This window comes from Dryobates pubescens, chromosome 30 (genome assembly GCF_014839835.1).
Source record: "Dryobates pubescens isolate bDryPub1 chromosome 30, bDryPub1.pri, whole genome shotgun sequence".
Lineage (NCBI taxonomy): Eukaryota > Metazoa > Chordata > Aves > Piciformes > Picidae > Dryobates > Dryobates pubescens.
The window spans coordinates 9704562-9725777 of record NC_071641.1 but is presented as its reverse complement, the minus strand read 5'-3'; the positions used below and the strand labels follow the sequence as shown (position 1 = coordinate 9725777).

General features: G+C 66.8%; 5 protein-coding genes across 6 annotated transcripts in view; 4 read left to right on the top strand and 1 right to left on the bottom strand.

Moving 5' to 3' along the window:
• LOC104310246 (lipase member M) overlaps positions 1 to 1113 on the top strand; it is a 14707-nt gene extending 13594 nt beyond the window's left edge. For both annotated transcript variants that reach the window (XM_054174678.1, XM_054174677.1), the window contains exons 8-9: positions 694 to 759; positions 880 to 1113. In XM_054174678.1, coding sequence (XP_054030653.1) covers positions 694 to 759; positions 880 to 1113 — 300 coding nt within the window. The remainder of the gene's footprint in view (positions 1 to 693; positions 760 to 879) is intronic.
• Positions 1114 to 4835: 3722 nt separating this feature from the next.
• Positions 4836 to 8400, top strand: PAOX (polyamine oxidase). The gene is made up of 7 exons (XM_054174767.1): positions 4836 to 4996; positions 5375 to 5867; positions 6551 to 6750; positions 6943 to 7198; positions 7396 to 7508; positions 7579 to 7736; positions 8176 to 8400. Exons 1-7 carry the CDS (start codon positions 4849 to 4851, stop codon positions 8329 to 8331), a joined length of 1524 nt encoding a protein of 507 aa, XP_054030742.1. The 5' UTR covers positions 4836 to 4848; the 3' UTR covers positions 8332 to 8400.
• Positions 8401 to 8833: 433 nt separating this feature from the next.
• Positions 8834 to 11659, top strand: MTG1 (mitochondrial ribosome associated GTPase 1). Its single transcript, XM_054174772.1, has 11 exons — positions 8834 to 8957; positions 9028 to 9092; positions 9295 to 9399; positions 9480 to 9560; positions 10116 to 10172; positions 10357 to 10447; positions 10555 to 10616; positions 10846 to 10942; positions 11140 to 11221; positions 11301 to 11413; positions 11505 to 11659. The coding sequence occupies exons 1-11, from the start codon at positions 8834 to 8836 to the stop codon at positions 11600 to 11602; spliced, it is 975 nt and encodes a 324-aa protein (XP_054030747.1). The 3' UTR covers positions 11603 to 11659.
• A 9-nt stretch (positions 11660 to 11668) lies between these two features.
• On the bottom strand, positions 11669 to 13503 carry SPRN (shadow of prion protein). Its single transcript, XM_054174770.1, has 2 exons — positions 13421 to 13503; positions 11669 to 12723 (listed from the first exon to the last, which is right to left on the bottom strand). The coding sequence occupies exon 2, from the start codon at positions 12703 to 12705 to the stop codon at positions 12310 to 12312; it is 396 nt and encodes a 131-aa protein (XP_054030745.1). The 5' UTR covers positions 12706 to 12723; positions 13421 to 13503; the 3' UTR covers positions 11669 to 12309.
• ECHS1 (enoyl-CoA hydratase, short chain 1) lies at positions 12704 to 20718 on the top strand. The gene is made up of 9 exons (XM_054174618.1): positions 12704 to 13497; positions 15695 to 15942; positions 17358 to 17555; positions 17642 to 17769; positions 19635 to 19734; positions 19825 to 19929; positions 20022 to 20141; positions 20472 to 20539; positions 20652 to 20718. The coding sequence occupies exons 1-9, from the start codon at positions 12704 to 12706 to the stop codon at positions 20715 to 20717; spliced, it is 1827 nt and encodes a 608-aa protein (XP_054030593.1). The 3' UTR covers position 20718.
• Positions 20719 to 21216: the final 498 nt, after the last annotated feature.

The window sequence follows — 21216 nt, the reverse complement described above, 5'->3', positions numbered from 1 at the left end:
GGGAGAGGAGAGGGAGAGGAGAGGGAGAGGAGAGGGAGAGGAGAGGGAGAGGAGAGGGAGAGGAGAGGAGAGGAGAGGAGAGGAGAGGAGAGGAGAGGAGAGGAGAGGAGAGGAGAGGAGAGGAGAGGAGAGGAGAGGAGAGGAGAGGAGAGGAGAGGAGAGGAGAGGAGAGGAGAGGAGAGGAGAGAGGGAATGAACCGTTGGAAGAGACCTTGAGATCATAAAGTCCAACCTATCCCCCAGCACCATCTGATCAACTCAACCATGGCTCCAAGGGCCTCATCCAGGCTCTTCCTAAACACCTCCAGGGCTGGGGACTCCACCACCTCCCTGGGCAGCACATCCCAAGGGCCAATTACTCTTTCTGGGAAGAACTTTCTCCTAACCTCCAGCCTGAACCTCCCCTGGCACAGCTTGAGACTGTGTCCTCTTGTTCTGGTGCTGGCTGCCTGGGAGAAGAGACCAACCCCCACCTGGCTACAACCTCCCTGCAGGGAGTTGCAGAGAGCAAGAAGGTCTCCCCTGAGCCTCCTCTTCTGCAGGCTAAGCAACCCCAGCTCCCTCAGCCTCTCCTCCCAGGGCTGTGCCCCAGACCCCTCCCCAGCTTTGTTGCCCTTCTCTGGACACCTTCCAGCAGCTCAGCCTCTTTCCTAAGGAAGATTCACTCCCTAAGGCCTGTCCTCTCCCCGCCAGGTGAAGAAATCAGGAGAGTTCAAGGCCTTCAACTACGGCAGTGCCAACCCAGCCAGGTACCACCAGGTAGGAGGCTGTGGGGGCAGCGCCGGAGGCTGGGGACGCCAGGCTGGGGCGGGGGTGGGCTGGCTGGCAGGGGCTGGCCCCCAGCAAGGGCTCCTCAGGGCTCTCTTTCCGTCCCTCCAGGACACACCTCCCTCCTACCGGGTGGAGGAGATGCCTGTGCCCACAGCGGTGTGGTCGGGGGGCCGGGACTGGGTGGCTGACCCGGAGGACATGGAGCGGCTGCTGCCCCGCATCGCCCAGCTGGTCACCCACCGGCACATCCCCGACTGGAACCACTGGGACTTCATCTGGGGGCTGGATGCCCCCAGGCGCCTCTACAGCAGCATCCTGGAGCTGATGGAGGCCTCTGGGTAGAGCAGCAGCTCCCCAGGGAAGTGCTGCTGGCCTGGCCCCTCTAGGCTGGGCTGGGCTGGGCTGGGACATCTCCTGCTGTCCTCTTCTCCCTGTTGGCCTCACCCTCCTAGGCTGAGCTGGGCTGGGACATCTCCTGCTGTCCTCTTCTCCCTGTTGGCCTCCCCCCTCTAGGCTGAGCTGGGCTGGGCTGGGCTGGGACATCTCCTGCTGTCCTCTTCTCCCTGTTGGCCTCACCCCTCTAGGCTGAGCTGGGCTGGGACATCTCCTGCTGTCCTCTTCTCCCTGTTGGCCTCACCCCTCTAGGCTGAGCTGGGCTGGGACATCCCCTGCTGTCCTCTTCTCCCTGTTGGCCTCACCCCTCTAGGCTGAGCTGGGCTGGGACATCCCCTGCTGTTCTCTTCTCCCTGCTGGCCTCACCCCCCTAGGCTGAGCTGGGCTGGGACATCCCCTGCTGTCTTCTTCTCCCTGTTGGCCTCACCCCCCTAGGCTGAGCTGGGCTGGGACATCCCCTGCTGTCCTCTTCTCCCTGTTGGCCTCACCCCCCTAGGCTGAGCTGGGCTGGGACATCCCCTGCTGTCCTCTTCTCCCTGTTGGCCTCACCCCTCTAGGCTGAGCTGGGCTGGGCTGGGCTGGGACATCCCCTGCTGTCCTCTTCTCCCTGTTGGCCTCACCCCCCTAGGCTGAGCTGGGCTGGGACATCTCCTGCTGTCCTCTTCTCCCTGCTGGCCTCACCCCCCTAGGCTGAGCTGGACTGAGCTGGGCTGGGACATCTCCTGCTGTCCTCTTCTCCCTGTTGGCCTCACCCCTCTAGGCTGAGCTGGGCTGGGACATCTCCTGCTGTCCTCTTCTCCCTGCTGGCCTCACCCCCCTAGGCTGAGCTGGGCTGGGACATCTCCTGCTGTCCTCTTCTCCCTGTTGGCCTCACCCCCCTAGGCTGAGCTGGGCTGGGACATCTCCTGCTGTCCTCTTCTCCCTGCTGGCCTCACCCCCCTAGGCTGAGCTGGGCTGGGACATCCCCTGCTGTCCTCTTCTCCCTGTTGGCCTCACCCCTCTAGGCTGAGCTGGGCTGGGACATCTCCTGCTGTCCTCTCCTGCCTGCTGGCCTGGCCCCTCTAGGCTAGGCTGGGCTGGGCTGAGCTGGGACATCCCCTGCTGTCCTCTTCTCCCTGTTGGCCTCACCCCTCTAGGCTGAGCTGGGCTGGGACATCCCCTGCTGTCCTCTTCTCCCTGCTGGCCTCACCCCCCTAGGCTGAGCTGGGCTGAGCTGGGACATCCCCTGCTGTCCTCTTCTCCTTGCTGGCCTGGCCCCTCAAGGCTGAGCTGGGCTGAGCTGGGACATCCCCTGCTGTCGTCTCCTGCCTGCTGGCCTGGCCCCTCTGGGCTGATGGTGATCCCCATGCATTCCTTAGCCCTCAGGGTCTGTCCTCCTCCTTGCCTGGGAGCTCGGCAAAGCCCTGGTGGCGCTGTGCAGGCAGGACAGCGTTGAGGTCATTCAAGGCATTAGGGCAGGCAGGAGCCCCTGGCTGAGCAGCCCTGCTGGAGGGGCCTTGGGTGCTGCTGGAGCTATACCCTGGGCTGCATGAGGGGGCTGTGAGGACCCCGCCGTGGTGCCTCTCCTGTGGGCCAGGGATCAGAGCAAACAGCTCACAGGGTGATGGGAGGGAGATGGGCTGGCTGGGGCTGGCTGGAGCAGGCTGAGGCCAGCCCCCAGGCATGCCACAGGAGGGGTGCCTGGTGCCCAACCCTTCTCAACAGCAAGGGGGGGCCCCAGATTGCAGCCCCGAGGGGTTCAGGGTGAACATGGGGAGCCCTTCTTCCCATAGACAGGTCCCCAAGGCAGTGGAGAGTCTCCACCCAGGGGCATGCAGGGCTTGGCTGGGCCAGGCTGGGTGGCTCAGTCACAGGGCTGAGTGGCCAGAGGTCCCCGTGGTGGCTGCATGGCTCAGGGCCACCCTGGGAATGCCATCCTCCATTCCCTGGGAGCAGGTCACCTCATCTTCCCCTGGGGCTGGCTCACAGGGCCACCCTACACCCCCCACCCCCACAGAGCTGCCCACCAGGCTGGTGCCCCGCAGCGGTGCCCTGCCCCGTTCAGTCACCCCCCTGCTGCTCGCTGCAAGGCTGGAGGCAGGGAACACAGCTGGGAAATAAACGCTGGAAGGGGACCCCGGGAGCCTTCCGCTGCACCTCCCACGCCCCTGCCTCATCCCTGCAGGGGGAGCCCAGGAGTCTGGGCTCAGCCTGCCCGTGGTGCTGGGGTGACCCCTAGGCGCAGCCAGCTGGGCATGCTGCTGGGCAGGGTGGCACCTGGTGATCCTTGAGGTCTTTTCAAGCCTTAAGGGCTCTATGGTGGGTGCTGCCTGGAGCTCCCCGGTGGATGCTCCCGTGTGCCACCGCTGCCGGGGTGCACAGCAGGTGGAGGCACACCGCGGGCTGCACCAGGGCAGGAACGGTGGTCATCAAAGGACCACCAGGCAGCCTCGGAGGGGAGAACTTTATTTACGCCCGCAGCGGCTTGGAAATTACCAGCAAGAGCTCCGGGGCTGGCCCGTGGGGCGCTGGGAACTAGCGGCAGACCTGGCAGCAATCCCGGGTGCCGGAAGGATGTACAGGGCCAGGCTGATGGACCGACCAGAAACACCCAGCAGCTCCTCCACCAGCCCGGGCTGGCGGGGCACGGCAGCGGGCAGCTCCCGGTGCCGGCTGGGGAGAGGCAGGGCGAGCTCCGGGGCTGGCCGGTTGGGCGCTGGGACCAGCGGCAGACCTGGCAGCTCTCCCGGGTGCCGGAAGGATGTACAGGGCCAGGCTGATGGACCGACCAGAAACACCCAGCAGCTCCTCCACCAGCCCGGGCTGGCGGGGCACGGCAGCGGGCAGCTCCCGGTGCCGGCTGGGGAGAGGCAGGGCGAGCTCCGGGGCTGGCCGGTTGGGCGCTGGGAACCAGCGGCAGACCTGGCAGCAATCCCGGGTGCCGGAAGGATGTACAGGGCCAGGCTGATGGACCGATCAGAAACACCCAGCAGCTCCTCCACCAGCCCGGGCTGGCGGGGCACGGCAGCGGGCAGCTCCCGGTGCCAGCTGGGGATAGAGAGGCAGGGCGAGCTCCGGGGCTGGCCCGTGGGGCGCTGGGACCAGCGGCAGACCTGGCAGCAATCCCGGGTGCCGGAAGGATGTACAGGGCCAGGCCAGTTGGCTTAGGGACCCAGCAGCTCCTCCACCTGCCCGGGCTGGCGGGGCGGGGGTCCCGGGGAATGTCTCTCGTCCCGGGAAGGGTCCTCCGTCCCCAGCCACGCAGTGGGTGTGGGTCCCAGCGCCCCCCGGGAGCAGCCATCCTTGCCGAGCTCCCCAGGACGGGCCGGGAGCGACCGGGCCGGGCGGGGCCGAGAAGGCGGGGCGGGGCGGGGCCGAGCCGAGCAGGAGAGGGGGCGGGGCCGAGCCGAGCGGCTGGGGCGGAGCCGAGACGGAGGGGAGGGCGGGGCCGAGCCGAGCGGCTGGGGCCGAGCCGAGCAGAGAGGGGGCGGGGCCGAGCCGAGAGGCTGGGGCGGAGCCGAGACGGAGGGGAGGGCGGGGCCGAGCCGAGCGGCTGGGGCCGAGCCGAGCAGAGAGGGGGCGGGGCCGAGCCGAGCGGCTGGGGCGGAGCCGAGACGGAGGGGAGGGCGGGGCCGAGCGGCTGGGGCGGGGCCGAGCGGCTGGGGAGGGCGGGGCCGAGCGGCTGGGGCAGGCAGGGCGGGCGCCATGGAGGCCGGCAGCGGGCGGCGGGTGGTGGTGGTGGGCGCGGGGCTGGCGGGGCTGGGGGCGGCGGGGCGGCTCCGCGGCCTCGGCTCCCTCCGCCTGCTGGAGGCGGCGGGACGCGCCGGGGGCCGCGTCTACACCCGCCCCTTCGGTACGGGGGACATCCCGGGGGGGTGGGCAACCGGCGGCGGGCACGGGATGGGTGGCACAGGCGAGGAAGGGGGTGGCACCGGGGTGGGGGCTGCACTGGGGGCCGGGACTGGCCCGGAGGAGGCTGTTCCGGGGCAAGACCGAGGGCGGGGGAGCCTACACCTGAACCCACCCACCCGCACTCACAGCTGTGGGGCCGGGCCCGAGGGGGACCCACGCAGGGCCGGCAGCGTGGGACCGAATAGGGGGCAGGCAGGGGCGGCACAGGGCAGTCCGGGGCAAGGGAGGTGCCGGTGACTTCAGCCGGTTTAGGGGGGCACAGGGGGGTCGGACTCCTGCCACACGTATGCCACACGGTGGTGACACACCCTCCCCACAGCATCAGGGCTGGCAGAGATGGGGGCACACTGGATCCACGGCCCCTCCCCGGGGAACCCTGTCTTCCACCTGGCCACTCACTACGGCCTGCTGGGCCCCGAGGCCGCGCTGGAGGAGAACCAGCAGGCAGAGACCGGGGGCCATCCTCCGATGCCCTCCGCCACCTACGGCAGCTCGGGGAAGGTGCTGAACTCCCCCGCGGTGGGCGAGGCCCGTGACCTCTTCGACGCCCTCCTGACCTCCACTCGTGCTTTCCGGGGGGCCAAGGAGCTGCCAGCAGCCAGCGTGGGGCAGTACGTCCGGGCAGAGATCACCCGGAGGCTCCCTGCCTTGGGAGGCGGGGAGGAGGCCGCCCGGCAGCTCCAGCTGGCCGTCCTCGCCTCCTGCCTCAAGCTGGAATGCTGCATCAGTGGGGCCCACAGCATGGACCTGGTAGCCCTGGAGCCCTTCGGGGAGTACGTCTCCTTGCCCGGCCTGGACTGCACCTTCCCAGGGTAAGTGTGGGGCTCTGCAGGGGGTGGGGGAGAGCGTTCCGGGGGGCAGCCTGCGCCCAGCTGCACCTCTGGCCTGCATCAGGAACAGTGTGGCCAGCAGGAGCAGGGAGATCATTGTGCCCCTGTACACTGCACTGGTTAGGCCACACCTTGAGTCCTGTGTCCAGTTCTGGGCGCCTCAGGTTAGGAAGGAGGTTGACTTGCTGGAACGAGTCCAGAGAAGAGCAACAAAGTTGGTGAGGGGTTTGGAACACAGCCCTGTGAGGAGAGGCTGAGGGAGCTGGGGTTGCTTAGCCTGGAGAAGAGGAGGTTCAGGGGAGACCTCATTGCTCTCTACAACTACCTGAAGGGAGGTTGTCGACAGGTGGATGTTGGTCTCTTCTCCCAGGCAGCCAGCACCAGAACAAGAGGACACAGTCTCAGGCTGTGCCAGGGGAAGTTTAGGCTGGAGGTTAGGAAGAAGTTCTACACAGAGAGAGTGATTGCCCATGGGAATGTGCTGCCCAGGGAGGTGGTGGAGTCCCCATCATTGGAGGTGTTCAGGAGGAGACTTGATGGGGTGCTTGGCGCCATGGGTTAGTTGATGAGGTGGTGTTGGATGATAGGTTGGACTCGATGAGCTTGGAAGGTCTCTTCCAAGCTGGTCTATTCTATGTGTTCTACTCTATGCATTCCTCCCGCAGCGGCTACAGCGGCCTGCCCGAGCGCCTGCTCTCGGCCCTGCCCGAGGGCAGCCTGGCACTCAGCAAGGCGGTGAGGACCATCCGGTGGCAAGGAGCCTTCCGGGAGGAAGGGGACAGCGCCAGGGAGTTCCCTGTCCAGGTGGAGTGTGAGGATGGAGAAGCCTTCCTCGCCGACCACGTCATCATCACCGTCCCGCTGGGTGAGGAGATCAGCGCTGCCCCTGCCCTGCCTGTCCCCACCGCTGGCATAGGCCTGGCCAGGGCTTGCCCCAGCACCCTTCCCAGCCTCACATCTCACACCGGTGGGAAAGGCGAGGAAGGGGTCTGGGAAGGAGGGAAAAGCATCTCAGCAGCTCGGTGAAGAGAGCTTCCCAACCATCTCCTGCCCACAGGCTTCCTCAAGGAACACCAGCAGGACTTCTTCCAGCCTCCCTTGCCCGAGCGGAAGGCGGAGGCCATCCGCCGCCTGGGTTTCGGCACCAACAACAAGATCTTCCTGGAGTTCGAGCAGCCCTTCTGGGAGCCCCAGCAGCAGCTCCTGGAGGTGGTGTGGGAGGACGAGTCCCCCCTGGAGGAGCCCAGCGCCGACCTGGAAGCCAGCTGGTTCAAGAAGCTCGTGGCGTTCGTGGTGGTGCAGCCGCCCGAGCAGTAGGTGGCCGGGAGCGCTGGAAAGGGACGGCCGCGGCCCCGAGGGGCCCCCTGGGCAACGCAAGGGAGCACCTCGGCCCCGCCTGCAGCCTCCCAGACCTTCCAGGGCCCCGGGCGGCCCGTGCCGCGGTGGCACTGTCAGGGCGAGGCAGGCAGGGTGCTCGGCAGGCAGCCTCAGCCCCACCTTTCCTCCCCAGGCACGGGCACGTCCTCTGCGGGTTTATTGCGGGCGAGGAGGCAGAGTACATGGAGACACTGAGCGACGCCCAGGTGCTCGGCGCCATGACACGCGTCCTCCGCACGCTCACAGGTACCGCCCCCGCTCCCCCCACCCCTCCCCGGGGCGGGGAACGCGCACCTTGACTTCTCCGCACCCGCAGGGAACCCTTCCCTGCCCGCTCCCCGGAGCATGCTCAGGTCCCGCTGGCACAGCGCCCCCTACACCCGCGGCTCCTACAGCTACGTGGCCGTCGGCAGCTCGGGGGACGACATCGACGTGCTGGCTCAGCCCCTGCCCGACGACCCCCAGGACCCCAGGGTAACTGTTTTGAGGCCCAGGGGGCGCCATGGCTACGGGGAAGGCAGGACCCTCTGGTCAGTCACAGGGACAGACAGACAGGAGTGGAATTAGGACACCCCGAGCTCTGAGGATCACAGGGAGGTGGTATTCCCCAAGCCCACGCCCTTCAGGGGTACGGACTAACCCCCCGTGGCTCTTCGTGCCAGCCTCGTGAGAGAGGGGAACCCCATTTCCATAAAGTGTGGGGACGTGTAGCTCATTCCATTCCCTGTCCAGTCTCCTCACGGCATGGGTTGAGTCTCTAAGGAAGGGACGGTGCCCGCTCGGTCTCTACGTGGTGATGCCTCTGGGGGGTGCCAAAGGGCCGGGGAAGGAGGCTGGTGTAATACAACGCACTGCTCCTGCTGAGCCGGGGAGGCGGCAGGTCCCCGGCGCTCACCTCCCTCCTTTGCCGCAGCCTCTGCAGCTCCTCTTCGCCGGCGAAGCTACCCACCGCACCTTCTACTCCACCACCCACGGAGCCCTGCTGTCGGGCTGGCGAGAGGCCGAGCGGCTCAATCAGCTCTTCGAGGCAGCCAGCCTCACTCCTCAGAGCTCTGAGGCAGGCAAATAAAAGCCTTGCTTCCTGGGCCGCTGCCGCTCAGCCTCCTTTATTGCGAACCCTCCCAGACAGAGGACAGACCGCGAAGGCATCTCTCTCTGCAGGGCAGACGGACGCGGCTCCTCGGTTCGGGTCGAGCGGGGGTGCTGGGGCTGCGGCGGCAGGAGCGTCAGTACCAGTTGGTGCTGGCAATCATGAAGCGGGTGTCGTCCAGCGGGGCCTGCGTCGGGCCTGGCTGCGGGGTGGTTTGAGGGACCGAGGGTGGCTGCGGGGCGGGTTGGGGAGTAGCCCCCGCCGCACGTGGTGTGCCGGGCCCGGCGGGAGACGCAGAGGGTCCTCCGCGGGGGCCAGCAGCTCCCGCGCCCCCAGGACTCCCCGACGGAACCCCGGGCTCGGTAGGCCGCGGCTCCGCCATGGCAGTAGGCAGGGGGCGGAAGTGACGCAGGACGCATTGTCCCGCCCACGCCGCTCTCCGCGCGGCGCGCCAGGCGTGACGTCACGAGGCGCCGTCGCCATGCGAGGATGGGTCGGAGCGCTACGGGCGGCCGTGGCCGGGCCCGGGCCGGGCAGGTTTCGGGAGCGTTTCGATTTCGGCGGCCGCGAGGTGGCCTCCTGGTTCCCGGGACACATGGCGAAAGGTGAGGGACGGGAGCGGGGCGCGCTGACCGCCGCTGCCTCCGCCGCCGCTCACCCTGCGCCGTGTTGCAGGCCTGCGGCAGATGCGGGCTTCCCTGCGGCGCGCCGACTGCCTCGTCGAGGTGCACGACGCTCGTATATCCTCCAGCGCGGCTCTTCATTGACACCACCCCCCCCACCCCCACCCCCCTAGCTCTGGGGGTCCCCTGGGCCAGCGGGAGCCAGTACCTCGAGAGTCCCACACCAGTCCCATCGACTCTTTCCCCACCCCTCTTCCACCTGGTTCCCCCGGTATGTGCTCCCCCGGCAGCACGCGGTCATGCTCCTTAGCAGCCTCACATCCCGCTGTCGGGCCGTAACCCCATGCTGCAGGAGGCGCTGGGCATCCGCCCACACATCCTGGTGCTGAACAAGATGGACCTGGCTGATCCCCGCCGGCAGCCGGTGAGCGCTGGGGCTGGGCTGGCGGGCTGGCTAGGTCGCTGCAGGCAGGTACTAGGTAATGCCTCTGCCTGTCCCTCCAGGCAGTCTTGGAGCGCTTGAAGCAGCAGGGGTGCTCACACGTCGTGTTCACTGACTGCCAGCGTGATGGCAACGTCAAGAAGGTAACAGAACAGTGACCCCCTGCCCAGCTTTGCTCTTGGCTGCTGCTAGCTGTGCAGTCTGAATGGGGAGATTCAGGTTGGATGTTAGGAAGAAGTTGTTCCCCAGGAGGGTGGTGAGAGACTGGCCCAGGTTGCCCAGGGAGGTGGTGGAAGCCAGGCTGGAGGTGGCTGTGAGCAACCTGCTGGAGTGTGAGGTGTCCCTGCCCATGGCAGGGGGATTGGACCTGGATGGTCCTTGAGGTCCCTTCCAACCCTAACAATTCTATTATTGTGTGATCTGCCAGCCCTGTGAAGTGCCCCAGGGTGAGGAAGTGACACCAGGTGGTCCAGAGCTTGCCCAAGGCGCCCCATCCTCTGCTTGGCTCCCATTTTGCACCTCCCCCTGGCACGCTGTCCTCTGAGCGAGTGGCCACTGCCAGCCTGGGCACAGAGCTGCAGCTACAGCCCTTAAAATCCTCGAGTCCTTCTGGTTGGAATAGAGCTCTAAGATCCTGGTGCCCAAGCACTGCCTAGCCTTACCAAGTCTGCTGCACACCTCCTTGTGTTCCTCTGCAGATTGTTCCCCTGGTTGCCAAGCTGGTGGAGGACAGCCCACGCTACCACAGGGCTGAGGTGAGACATGGCAGTGAGACTGCCTGGGGAGCCAGGGGGACCCTCAGAAGTTCCTCTTCCTCCAGCTGGAGGGTCGAGGCTGCTCCTGCACATGCCAGAAGCTTGGGTGTCCAACTCTTGTGGCTGCCCTTTGCTCCTGGAGCGCCTGGCTGATATTCCCCCCCCCCATCCTCCTCACTGCCAGAGCACTGCGTACAGCATCCTGGTGATCGGTGTGCCCAACGTGGGGAAGTCCTCATTCATCAACTCACTGCGGAGGCTGCATCTCAGGAAGGGTATTTCTGCATCCTGCCTAGGCCTGGGGAGGAGCCACTGGTGCAGCCATGGAGCTGGGGGGGGGTGGGGCTTGCTTCTCTGACAGTATCTCTCCTCTCCCTCCAAGGGAAAGCCACTGCAGTGGGCGGCGAGCCGGGCGTCACCAAGGCTGTGCTGACCAGAATCCAGGTACTGTCCCCTCAGCACAGCTGGCGGAGTGGATGCTGGCCTGTACCTTCCTGCCTCCTCTCACAGGGGCTCTGGAAAACCACAGGAGCTGACCTCAAAAGTGTCTCTGGGGTCCCTTTTCCCCAGAGCCCTTAAGGACAGCTCAGTCAACGCCTTGCTCATTAGCCACTAGTCGCGGTGCTAATCGCTGAGCCGCGCGGCCTAAGGGCCCTGCCTGCCCCCATCCTAGGTCTGCGAGAAGCCCCTGATGTACCTGGTGGACACACCCGGTGTGCTGCCTCCGAAGCTGGGGGACGTAGAGACGGGCATGAAGCTGGCACTCTGTGGTGAGGGGGAGGCTGTGGCCGGGGGCATTCCCCAGACCTGCCTTTAAGCCCCAGCTGGGCCTGGTGCTTGAGGCTGGGGCAGGAGCCCGCTGCTCACAGCACCCCCAGGCCGGTGCGTGAACGGTGGCAGATGGTATGAGGGGTGGCCAGGGCCCAGGGCAGGGCTGGGGGAGCTGGAACTTCACCCTCTTTCCCAGGAGCCATCCGTGACCACCTGGTGGGGGAGGACATCATGGCCGACTACCTGCTGTACACCCTGAACAAGCAGCAGCAGTTTGGGTGAGCCGGCGGGGCAGCGGCCGCGGGGCCCCCGGCGGGCTGCCCGGGCGCGGGGCTCAGCGGGCAGCTGCCTCGGCAGGTACGTGCGGCGCTACGGGCTGGCCCAGGCCTGCGACGACGTGGAGCACGTGCTGAGGCAGGTGGCGCTCAGCCTGGGCAGGACGCAGAAGGTGAAGGTGCTGACGGGCACGGGTGAGCGCGCCAGGGCCGGGCTCGGGGGGGGTGCCGGGACGGCTCCAGGCTCCGCTGAGCCCTGCTCCCACCCCCACGCCCCCCGCTGCAGGCGACGTCAACGTGACCATGCTCAGCTACCCGGCTGCCGCCTACGAGTTCCTGCGCGACTTCCGGGCGGGACGCCTGGGCAGGGTGACGCTGGACTGAGACCTGCCCCAGGGGGAGAGGCCACCCGAGCTGGGGAGGAAGGCCAGACTGCTCCCAGGGGCCCCCTGGGGCTGGGGCCACCTCAGCAGGGAGCTGTGGCACGCAGTTAGGTTGGCTTGGCAGGGCCAGCTCCCAGTTCTGGTCCCCGGCAGAGGATGCCCGGAGGATGAAGGGTGAGGCTGTGCCGTGGTGGCTGTCCTGTGGCATCACCGTGCAGGACGATGCTCTCCAGCAGGAGGGCCTGGAGCACAGCTGCTGCAACCAGCCACGATCCACCCCCTAGGGAACCGGTCCCTTGCTGCACTGTTGGGATCTCCATCCTGAAATAAAGGCTTGGTGGGCAGGGTGTGGGGGGTGCGGTGCCAGCCCGGGGCCTTCATCCCCAGCACCCTGCCCGCACGCAGTCACACCTGCTTTCCACCCTGCTTTATTGCTGCCTCCTCGTCTTCCACACGGGGCCAGACTCGCGTACAGAGGAGTGGAACAACCCGGGTGCCTGAACCGGGGAGGGGGGAAAGTGGGGGAGGGGCTTCCCAGGGGGTCCTGCCCCGCTGGCGGCCGGTAACCGGGAGAGGGCTGGTGCGGGAGGGGTTGCTGCCTCGGGAGCCGCTGCTATCCCAGGGGTGTGTGCTCAGCCCCGCAGCGGGGGCAGCCGGTCCTCACGGCATCGGTGGCTGCTCCAGGCACGGTCGGGTCCCCCGAAACCGTCAGCGGCGGAGGAGGACGGCGGCGAGGGGGCAGAGCCAGGCCACGGCCCATCCCGGCGGGTCTCGGCTGGCGGGGGCGGTGGCCGTCCAGTTGCCATCTCGGTACTCGGCACCGTCGCTTGCTTCCAGTTCGCCGGCGAGCCGGGCCCGGCGCAGGGCAGCCCCCGCCGCCACACCGGCCGCCGCTCCCGCCGCCGCCGCGCCGGCCACTCGCAGGGCGGCCCCGGACGAGCCGTACCGGGGCACGGCCGCCTTCATGCGGCCGCGGGCGGTCGCCCGGCCCCGGCCGCGGGCGGCTCCGCGGGCTCCACCGCGCCCGCCCTTACCGGCCACGGGGTCGCAGAGAGCGGCGGCCAACAGCATCAGGGCCCAGCACGCCGCCGCGCTCCGCCGCATGCCACCGCTCCGCCGCACCTGGCAGAGGGACAGCCCCGCCGTCAGCCGCCGCACCGGGATGCGCGCCTGGGGCGTCTGCCGGGGACGCGCACGCCTGTGTCGCTCACGCGTGTGCGCTGGGTGTGCGCGTATGTCGCTCGCGCGTGTGCCCGGGGTGCGCACGCGTGGCTGGTCGGCGTGCTCGGAACGCGCTCGCCTGTCCCTTATGCGTGCGTGCCGCTCGTGCCGTGTGCCCCGGGTGCACGCGCGCGTGTCCCTCACGCGGCAGCCCACGGGTGACACGAACCCGCGCGGACGAAGCGCGCTCACGGGCGGGTGCGTGCGGCGCCGGCACCCGCACCCGCACCAGCCGCCGAGCAAGCGCCGCCGAGCCGAGCCGAGCCCTGCCGAGCCGAGCCCTGCCGAGCCGAGCCCTGCCGAGCCGAGCCCTGCCGAGCCGAGCCCTGCCGAGCCGAGCCCTGCCGAGCCGAGCCCTGCCGAGCCGAGCCCTGCCGAGCCGAGCCCTGCCGAGCCGAGCCCTGCCGAGCCGAGCCCTGCCGAGCCGAGCCCTGCCGAGCCGAGCCCTGCCGAGCCGAGCGCCGTTCGCAAGCACACCGAGGCGCGTTACCCTCTCCCGCCCCTGGCACCCCCTCCACCCCGCCCCGGGGCACGGTCACCCGCACCCCCGCCAGCCACCCCCGGCACCACGCCGGCCGTCCCCGCTCTCGGGGCTCACCGGGCCTGGGGCTGCCGCTGGGCTCGCTCCGCTCCGCTCCTCCCCGGCCGCGCTCCCGCCGCCGCGTTCCCGCTGCCGTCTGCTCCCCCCATCCCCACCCTCACTTGGCGCTGGCAGAGGCGGGGAGCCAGGGACGCGGCACCTCACGGACCCCAGCTGGGAGGGGACTGGAAAGGACCTCTGGGCATCACCCAGTCCAACCCCCGTGCTCCAGCAGGGCACCCCCAGCAGCTTGCCCAGCAGCACAATGCCCGGGGGGGTTGGAAGCTCTCCACACCAGGAGACTCCACAACCTCTCCAGGCCTGCTCCAGGCCTCCAGCAGCCTCACCCCAAACAACTTTCTCCTCCTGCTCACATCCAACCTCCTGCCTGCCACTCTCTGCCCCTTGGCCTGGCCCTGGGCACCACTCAGCAGAGCCTGGCCCCAGCCTCTTGCCCCCCACAGCTCCTTTAGCTCTTGCTGAGCATTGCTCAGCTGCCCTCTGGGGCTGCTCTCCTGCAGGCTCTCAGCCCCAGGGCTCTCAGCCTTTGCTGCTCCCAGAGCTGCTCCAGGCCCCTCAGCAGCTTTGCAGCCTGCCCTGGACTCTCTCCAGCACTTCCCTGCCTCTGGAAGTGGGGAGCCTAGAACTGGAACCAGGGCTCTGGATGTGGCCTCCTGTAGAGATCAGCAACCCTGCAGTAAGTTGCTCAGAACTCTGACCAACCTGACCTGGTATGGCTCCTGGGATGGGGTGGGATGGGGTGGGGCTTGTCCCACCTCTCTGGGCAACCTGAGTCACCTTCAGTGTGAAAAATGTCTTCCTTAGAGCCTAGTTTCAGTCTCCCTCTTGGAGTGCAAATCCATCAGCCCTTGTGCTGTTGCTGCATGGATCTGAATCCGTGATGGACAAAGGAAAAGCAGGGTGAGGAGAACCTCCCTTGTCCTGCTGGCCACACTCTTCTTCATCCACCCCAGCACACCATTGGCTTTCTTGGTCATATGGGCACATTGCTGGCTCAGCACTCCCAGGTCCATTCTCTGCAGAGCTGCTTCCCAGCAGGTCCCCCCCTCAGCTGTCCTGCTGCAGGAGGCTTTTCCTCCCCAGGGGCAGGACCCTACCCTTGCCCTGGTTGAACTCCATGAGGTTCCCTCTGCCCAGCTCTGCAGCCTGCCCAGGTCTCATTCGGTGGCAGCACAGCCTGAGGAGTGTCAGCCTCTGCTCCCAGCTCTGTGCCATTGGCAAACTGGCTGAGGGTCCTCAGAGTCCCTTTGTCCAGGTCGTTGATGAAGAAGTAGAATAGGACCAGAACCAGTCCTGACCTCTGGGGAGTACCACAAGCTACAGACCTCCAATTGGACCCTGCACCACTGATCACAGTGCCCCTCACAGAATCACAGAACCTTAGGGGCTGGAAGGGAACTCCAAAGCTCATCCAGTCCAACCCCCTGCCAGGGCAGGGGCACCCAGGGCAGCTCACACAGCAACACATCCAGGGGGGGTTGGAATCTCTCCACAGAGGGAGACTCCACAACCCCCCTGGGCAGCCTGCTCCAGGCCTCTGGCACCCTCACAGGGGAAAACTTCTCCCTCCTCTTTCCATGCAACTTCCTCTGCCTCAGCTTCCAGCACTGCCCCTTGTGCTGGCACTGGGCAGCACCCAGCAGAGCCTGGCTCCAGCCTCTGGGCACTGACCCTGCACAGCTTGAGCCCCAGCAAGGAGCTCACCTCTCAGGCTCCTCCTCTGCAAGCTCCAGAGCCCTCAGCTCCCTCAGGCTCTGCTCCTGAGAAATAAATAGAATAGAATAAAATTGAATTGCATTAACCAGGTTGGAAAAGACCTTCGAGATTATCGAGTCCAACCTATCCCCCAGCACCATCTGATCAACTCAACCATGGCACCAAGGGCCTTATCCAGGCTCTTCCTAAACACCTCCAGGGATGGGGACTCCACCACCTCCCTGGGCAGCACATCCCAAGGGCCAATCTCTCTGTCTGGCAAGAACTTCTTCCTAACATCCAGCCTGAACCTCCCCTGGCACAGCTTGAAACTGTGTCCTCTTGTTCTGGTGCTGGGTGCCTGGGAGCAGAGACCGACCCCCACCTGGCTACAACCTCCCTGCATGGAGTTGTAGACAGCATTGAGGTCTCCCCTGAGCCTCCTCTTCTCCAGGCTAAGCAAAAGCTGTTGCAGTGCCTGCAGCAGCTCTGTGGCTCTGCGCTGGACTCTCTCCAGCGGTGCCTTCAGCCGCTCCCCCCGCAGCCGCAGCCGCAGCCCTCAGGCGCTGCTCCCAGAGGCAGACTCCACACTGCCGCCGCGGGGACCCGGCGCGGGATACCACCCCTCACCCCCCCCATCCCCCGCCCCCGGCGGCGCGACCAATGGGAAGAGGGGCTCGGGGGGCGGGGCGGCGTCGGCCAATGGGCGCGGCGCGGGGGCGGGGCCGCTTCGCCGCCGTGCTCCGACATGGCCGCCTCGCTGCGCGGGCTCCTGCGGCCGGCGGCCGCCCAGGCGCTGCTGGGGGCGCGGCGCTGCAGCGCCGGTGAGAGGGGCACTGGGGCGGGCGCTTGGGGGGCTCCGGGCGTGGGCGGCGGGCACCGGGGCTTGCCCCCGCGCGACGCACCGGGCGCCCGGGGTCTGGCACCGGGTCCCGGCACCGTGTATGGGCTGTGGCTGTGTGTGAAGGGTCGCGGCGCAGTGCGCAGGCCCGGTACCGTGCAGCGGCGCCTAGCAGCGAACACTGGGGCGTGTCGCGCGGTCCCAGGACCATGTCACGGGGTGCATAGGCCGCGTGTCCTGTGCCTGGCCCGGGTCACAGCACCGCTCAGCAGCCTGGCACAGCCAGGGTGCTCCCCCGCAGCGGGCACTCCCCGCACCGCCGGTGCCCATCCCCGCGGGGCGATGTCCCGCAGGCTGCCGGTGGCTGCTGGCACGTGCCTGGCACCATGAGGGTCGCCCTTAAATAGCAGGAGGATGGTGGGTGGCAGCAGGGGCTGGGTGGGTAGGGGGAGCTGAGGCTGTTCCAGGCAGCAGGTCATGGGCAGGGAGCCAGTTCCAGTGCCTGGCAGTGCAGAAGGCAGGGGCTGGGTGGGTAGGGGGAGCTGAGGCTGTTCCAGGCAGCAGGGGCTGGGTGGGGAGCCAGTTCCAGTGCCTGGCAGTGCAGAAGGCAGGGGCTGGGTGGGTAGGGGGAGCTGAGGCTGTTCCAGGCAGCAGGTCATGGGCAGGGAGCCAGTTCCAGTGCCTGGCAGTGCAGAAGGCAGGGGCTGGGTGAGTAGGGGGAGCTGAGGCTGTTCCAGGCAGCAGGTCATGGGCAGGGAGCCAGTTCCAGTGCCTGGCAGTGCAGAAGGCAGGGGCTGGGTGGGTAGGGGGAGCTGAGGCCGTTCCAGGCAGCAGGGGCTGGGTGGGGAGCCAGTTCCAGTGCCTGGCAGTGCAGAAGGCAGGGGCTGGGTGGGTAGGGGGAGCTGAGGCTGTTCCAGGCAGCAGGTCGTGGGCAGGGAGCCAGTTCCAGTGCCTGGCAGTGCAGAAGGCAGGGGCTGGGTGGGTAGGGGGAGCTGAGGCTGTTCCAGGCAGCAGGTCATGGGCAGGGAGCCAGTTCCAGTGCCTGGCAGTGCAGAAGGCAGGGGCTGGGTGGGTAGGGGGAGCTGAGGCTGTTCCAGGCAGCAGGGGCTGGGTGGGGAGCCAGTTCCAGTGCCTGGCAGTGCAGAAGGCAGGGGCTGGGTGGGTAGGGGGAGCTGAGGCTGTTCCAGGCAGCAGGGGCTGGGTGGGGAGCCAGTTCCAGTGCCTGGCAGTGCAGAAGGCAGGGGCTGGGTGGGTAGGGGGAGCTGAGGCTGTTCCAGGCAGCAGGTCGTGGGCAGGGAGCCAGTTCCAGTGCCTGGCAGTGCAGAAGGCAGGGGCTGGGTGGGTAGGGGGAGCTGAGGCCGTTCCAGGCAGCAGGTCTCCTAACAGGGCCATGCACAGGGAGCCAGTTCCAGTACCTGGCAGTGCAGAAGACAGGGGCACGGCAGAGCGTGGGCCTGATCCAGCTGAACCGGCCGCAGGCGCTCAATGCCCTTTGCGAGGGGCTGATGGAGGAGCTGCGCCGGGCACTGGAGGCCATGGAGAACGACCCCCAGGTGGGGGCCATCGTCATCACCGGCAGCCAGAAAGCCTTTGCAGGTAGGGCCGGCAGGGCGCCTCCTCCCCCAGCCCCTGCATCCTAGGGGAGGGGGAGGCTGGGGGTCCCACCCTGTTGCCCTCCGCAGCCGGCGCCGACATCAAGGAGATGCAGAACAAAACCTTCCAGGAGTGCTACAGCAGTGGCTTCCTCTCGGGCTGGGACAAGCTCGCCACCGTCCGCAAGCCTGTGATCGCCGCCGTCAACGGCTACGCCGTGAGTGCCCCCGCGGCCCCCTCCCCTTCCCCCTCGCCGTGGCCCCCCTGCGGTAGCTCCCAGCCTGCGCCTGGAGCGTGTTCCGCTGATCCTTTGCACGGGCGAGGGGTGGAACGTGAACGAATCGCCCTGGGATGAGGCAACGCTGAGCTCTAAAGCATCCCCGTGGGCAGGCTGCCGACCTAAAGCCGGTTCTGTCAACTCTCTCTCTTCTCTTTTTGGCTTCCTCCCCTCTGGTTGGGGCTTCTGGAGGGTTGAAATTAGCCCCCTCCCCCTGTTAACTTTGCCAGAGCAGCTCAGGTGGAGGCAAATGGAAGCTGTATTTACAGGCAGAGCTCCACTCTGCAATGGAGTGCAAGGAACAGGTACAAACCAGAGAGGACTGGCAATATTGAGAGGTAGTTACAATTAACAAGCAGCACCAGGACCTCAAAGAGCAGGGGAAGCTACGAACTTCTCCTTGTCTGCCCACCCCTGACCCCCCCTATGGCAAAGGGAGGGGGAAAGGAGCAGAAGAAGTTGCTGTTAGGCTTGGCCAAAACAATGCAGCCAAGGTCAGGCAGAAGCAAGTTAGGATCTCTCCAGAGCCAAGAAGTCAGAGAGGAGAGGGGGGAGGGGGAAGAGGAGGAGGGAGGAGAGAGGGGAGGGGAGAAGAGAAAAGTGTTTGGGTACAACCAGCTTCAGTTCCTTCTCTCTCCAGTGGGATTGTGTAGAGTTGTCTTTGTCTTCCTTCCCCACACCCCGCAGTGATTTGTTTGCACTTTGCTGCTCTTCTGCTCAAGATCTGTGAAACAAAATGTCAGAGGCATAGCCCAAAGCTACCACCCTGCCCTTGGCTGCCGTGCTGCAAGTACTCACAAACCACCTCCCTGCTCTTTCCCTCCTCTGTCCTGGACCAGAGGGTAGGGAGCAGGGAAAGGGAAGCTGTTAGCAGCTCCCCTGGGTTTTGGCCAGGGTAGGGTTCTTGTGCTGTTTGTCACTGGGACCTGGGGGTGGTGGTGGGCAGCAGCTGAACAGGAGCCAGCAGTGTGCCCAGGCGGCCAAGAAGGCCAAGGGCATCCTGGGCTGCATCAGGAAGAGTGTGGCCAGCAGGAGCAGGGAAGTCCTTGTGCCCTGTGCTCAGCACTGCTTAGGCCACCCCTTGAGTCCTGTGTCCAGTTCTGGGCTCCTCAGGTTAGGAAAGAGGTTGAGCTGCTGGAAGGTGTCCAGAGAAGGGCAACAAAGCTGGGGAGGGGTCTGGGGCACAGCCCTGTGAGGAGAGGCTGAGGGAGCTGGGGTTGCTTAGCCTGCAGAAGAGGAGGCTCAGGGGAGACCTTCTTGCTCTCTACATCTCCTTGCAGGGCGGTTGTAGCCAGGTGGGGGTTGGTCTCTTCTCCCAGGCCCCCAGCACCAGAACAAGAGGACACAGTCTCAAGCTGTGCCAGGGGAGTTTCAGGCTGGAAGTTAGGAAGAAGTTCTTGCCAGACAGAGAGATTGGCCCTTGGGATGTGCTGCCCAGGGAGGTGGTGGAGTCCCCATCCCTGGAGGTGTTTAGGAAGAGCCTGGCTGAGGCCCTTGGAGCCATGGCTGAGTTGGTCAGATGGTGCTGGGGGATAGGTTGGGCTGGATGATCTGTGAGGTCTTCCTCAGCCTGGTTCATTCTCCCCTTCCCCTTCGCTCTCAGTGGTGTCAGCACTCGGCACACCTTCAGGGCGGTCTGTTGCAGGTTGTGGTGCTTGTAGGGACAGCTCTCATTTGCCTCCAGCTGAGCTGCTGTGGCAGTTTGAATGCTGGGTGTGTGTGTGTGTGTGTGTGTGTGGGGAGGATTTTCAAGCCACCCCATGCCAGGGCCCCCTGACCTTCCTCTTCCTTGCCCCCCGTGCCAGCTGGGCGGCGGCTGCGAGCTGGCCATGATGTGCGACATCATCTACGCCGGGGAGAAGGCGCAGTTCGGCCAGCCTGAGATCCTGCTGGGCACCATCCCGGGTGAGCAGGGGGCACCACTCCTGGCCCCGGGCAGGGGGCGGTGGGGCACCCCCAGCTGGCCTCCACTGGACCGTTTCCCTTCGCCCCCAGGCGCCGGAGGGACGCAGAGGCTGACCAGGGCGGTGGGCAAGTCGCTGGCGATGGAGATGGTGCTGACCGGGGAGCGGATCTCGGCGGCGGAGGCGAAGGAGGCAGGTGGGAGGGCGGGCAGGGCGGGCCTGGAGGCGCCAGGGGGCCGGGCAGGAGGCATCCTCCCCGCTCCCACCGCCTCCCCCTGCCTGCCCTAGGGCTGGTCAGCAAGGTCTTCCCCGTGGACAAGCTGCTGGATGCTGCCGTCGCCTGCGCCGAGAAGATCGCCGGCAACTCCAAGCTGGTGGTGGCCATGGCCAAGGAGTCAGTCAATGCTGGTAGGGGCTGGGGGGCACAGTGGCACCCCCAGGGTGGGCAGCCAGCAGGGGCTCCCCAGCTTCCTCCTTGCTCTCAGTGGTCAGTGCTGGTAGGGGCTGGGGGGCACAGTGGGACCCCCAGGGTGGGCAGCCAGCAGGGTCTCCCCAGCTTCCTCCTTGCTCTCAGTGGTCAATGCTGGCAGGGGCTGGGGGCACAGTGGCACCCCCAGGGTGGGCAGCCAGCAGGGGCTCCCCAGCTTCCTCCTTGCTCTCAGTGGTCAGTGCTGGCAGGGGTGGGGGGCACAGTGGGACCCCCAGGGTGGGCAGCCAGCAGGGTCTCCCTCCCCTCAGCCTTCGAGACGACGCTGGCGGAGGGAGCCAGGACGGAGAAGAGGCTTTTCTATGCCACCTTTGCCACGGTGAGCAGTGGGGCTGGGGCTGGGGCTGGGGCTGGGGCTGTGCTGGGGCTGGGGCTGTGCTGGGGCCCCAGCTGGGGCTGGCAGAGCTCCCCTAACCCGCCCCTGCCCCCAGGCTGACCGCAAGGAGGGGATGACAGCCTTCGTGGAGAAGCGCAAGGCCAGCTTCACCGACAGCTAGAGCCCCGGGGGCTCACCCTGCAGAGAGCTGCCAGCAGGGGCCCTGGGGTGGGAGCCCTGGCAGCCAGGACTGCTCTTGCCACTGCTATTAAAGGGTCTTGCTGGTGCAGCTGGGATGTGGGCAGTCCTTGCTGTAGGCTCCCCCCTGGAGCTGGGAAGTGTCTGGGGGTCCCTCCAGCCCCTCCTGCTCCCTGGGCTGGGCAAGAGCAGCCTTGTGGAGCAGCAGCTCCCTTCTGGCCCCTGGGTGGGGGGAAGCCTGCAGCAGCTCCTTGGGTGCCACAGCAGCATGCTGACCTCAGCTGGGGGGCTGGGCTGAGCCCCACCCCCCCCTCACCCCCAGGCATCATCCTCCCCCTGCTCAGGTGAGCACAAGGAGGGGGAGGGGGAGGGGGGCCCTCCCAGAGCTGGGGGTCCCTGCACTTAGCAGGGGGTTTCTGGCAGCGAGGAGTTGCTCCTCAGGGCATGCAGGAGAAGTGGATTTATTGAGGGGGGGGCTCAAG